Source organism: Carlito syrichta, unplaced genomic scaffold, assembly GCF_000164805.1.
Source record: "Carlito syrichta isolate Samal-C Ts95f unplaced genomic scaffold, Tarsius_syrichta-2.0.1 Scaffold311663, whole genome shotgun sequence".
NCBI lineage: Eukaryota > Metazoa > Chordata > Mammalia > Primates > Tarsiidae > Carlito > Carlito syrichta.
Genome location: NW_007255759.1, coordinates 33,469 through 35,492, shown reverse-complemented (window position 1 = coordinate 35,492; position 2,024 = coordinate 33,469). Strand labels below are relative to the sequence as shown.

The 2,024-nt window shown below is 40.4% G+C and overlaps 1 gene segment (V, D, J or C); it reads left to right on the top strand.

Annotated features, from left to right (window-relative positions):
• The first annotated feature begins 320 nt into the window (after positions 1 to 320).
• LOC103271441 lies at positions 321 to 837 on the top strand. The segment is given in 2 exon segments: positions 321 to 381; positions 503 to 837. Coding segments are annotated over 2 exon segments (381 nt in total).
• The last annotated feature ends 1,187 nt before the right edge of the window (positions 838 to 2,024 follow it).

Below are 2,024 nucleotides of genomic sequence, written 5' to 3'. Positions count from 1 at the left end.
TGTCAGTTGAAGGAAACTGCCAGGGGAGGGAGGGGCTCACCTCATCAATAAGGGTACCTGCATAACGAACATTTGCATACCTAACCCTGAATAGTACCCCACATCTTTAAAATAAAGAAAAATAAAAAAAATAAATTTAAAAAATGAGGTCAGGATTAAGGACATATTTGGGACTTTTGGAAAGAGCTAAAAATAAGGAAATCCATTCCAGTTCAGTCCCTGTCCACCAGGGGGAGTGGCTTCCTTACACAAATTCATTTCCTGTGAGAGTTGCATTTCACCCTCACATTTCTTCATGTTAAGAAGTGAGAACATATTTTGGTGACAATCTAAAGATGAACTTTTCTCCAGGCTTAGTGACTGTAACACTCTTACTGCTTGGTAAGTAAAATGCCTCTTAAAATTTGCACTCTTCCTTTTTGTGTGTCAGCAAAATTATTAACCACAGTTTATATAGAACTGTATGCCTAAGGTCAAAGAGATCTCTTTTTCTGCCCTCTAGGAAAAATCCGTGGAGACTCAGTGACTCAGATGGAAGGCCAAGTGGTCCTCTCAGAAGGGACTTTCCTCACTATAAACTGCACTTACACATCCACAACGTACCCAACTCTTTTCTGGTATGTCCAATATCCTGGAGAAGGTCCACAGCTCCTTCTGAAAGCTGCAAAGGCCAACGAAAAGGGAAGCAACAAAGGCTTTGAAGCCACATACAAAAAGGAAACCACCTCCTTCCACTTGGAGAAAGCCTCAGTCCAAGAGTCAGATTCAGCTCTGTACTACTGTGTTCTGGGTGACACAGTGACAAAAACTGCAGGGGGAGCTGAGCACAAACTCTGAGCTGCATGGTTTCTGCACAGTCTCTGGGTGATGCAACATTCATGCAAATAGTCAGAGCAGAAGAACAGAAGTGAACATTCCCATACCCAGTTTTTTACTAGGGAAATTGAAAACAGGCTGACACCAAATAGTTCCTCATCTAGACTCAAAGGAATTTCAAGGTAAAATGAAGTAACCTGTGGTGTGATCTCTGTGCTCATCCCCACCCCTCAAAATTCAGCTCCCACATCTCATTCCAGGTCACCTTGGTAGATATTGTCATATATTTTTACAGAGCCAAATATGCCAGAGAAGGTGGAATCTGTGTAATTTCTCCCTAACAGAGTATATCAGGAGAAATAGGAGAGCTATTTTATACTGTCTCCCCACACAGCAAACAAGATTCTTAACACAGAGAGAAGAAAAGATAAGAAAGGAGGAGGAAGAGACTCTTACATGTAACAAAACAAAGCAAAGAAAGAAAAACATCATTTATCATAGAGAGAAAAGTTTCTTTGTTTTGGTAAATCAGATAGCAGACACAGGCCAATGTCCCAAGAGAAAGGGAGGGATCAAAGCATAAATGAAGAAATAACCTGTGTAAATAATGAGTATCCCCAACTGGTTACATAGATCAGTAACTTTGTTGTTGGCTTCCTAACAACAAAGTTTCAAGTAAGTTATGTAGTTTTACAGTGCCAATGGAAGACTAAGCATAAATATTTATATCTGTATCCCCATTAAATCCTGTTAAAAAGACAAAAATTTTAAAAGGGCATAAACTCACAAAAAGAATACAAAAGGAGATGACAGCAACAACATTTTGGAGGGTGATTACTTCACTGTTTACATAATTTTACCTTGAAATGTCTTTGACCCTGGATGAGGAACTATTTGGTGTCAACCTGTGTTCTAAATTTCCCTAATGAAAAGCTGTGTATGCAGAAGAACTCAAATCACTCTATAAAAAAGATACCTGTACATGTATGTTTATCACATCATTGTTCACAATAGCAAGAACATGGAACCAACCATGCTGCCCATCAAAAGAGGACTGGATTAAAAAATGGTGGCTCAGCCTATAATCCTGAGCCTTTGGGAGGCTGAGGTGAGTGGATTGCCTGAGCCCGTGGGTTCGAGACTCACCTGGGCAGCGAGACCTCATCTCTACGATAAATCAAAAAATTAGCTGGGCGGGGGGGGGCATG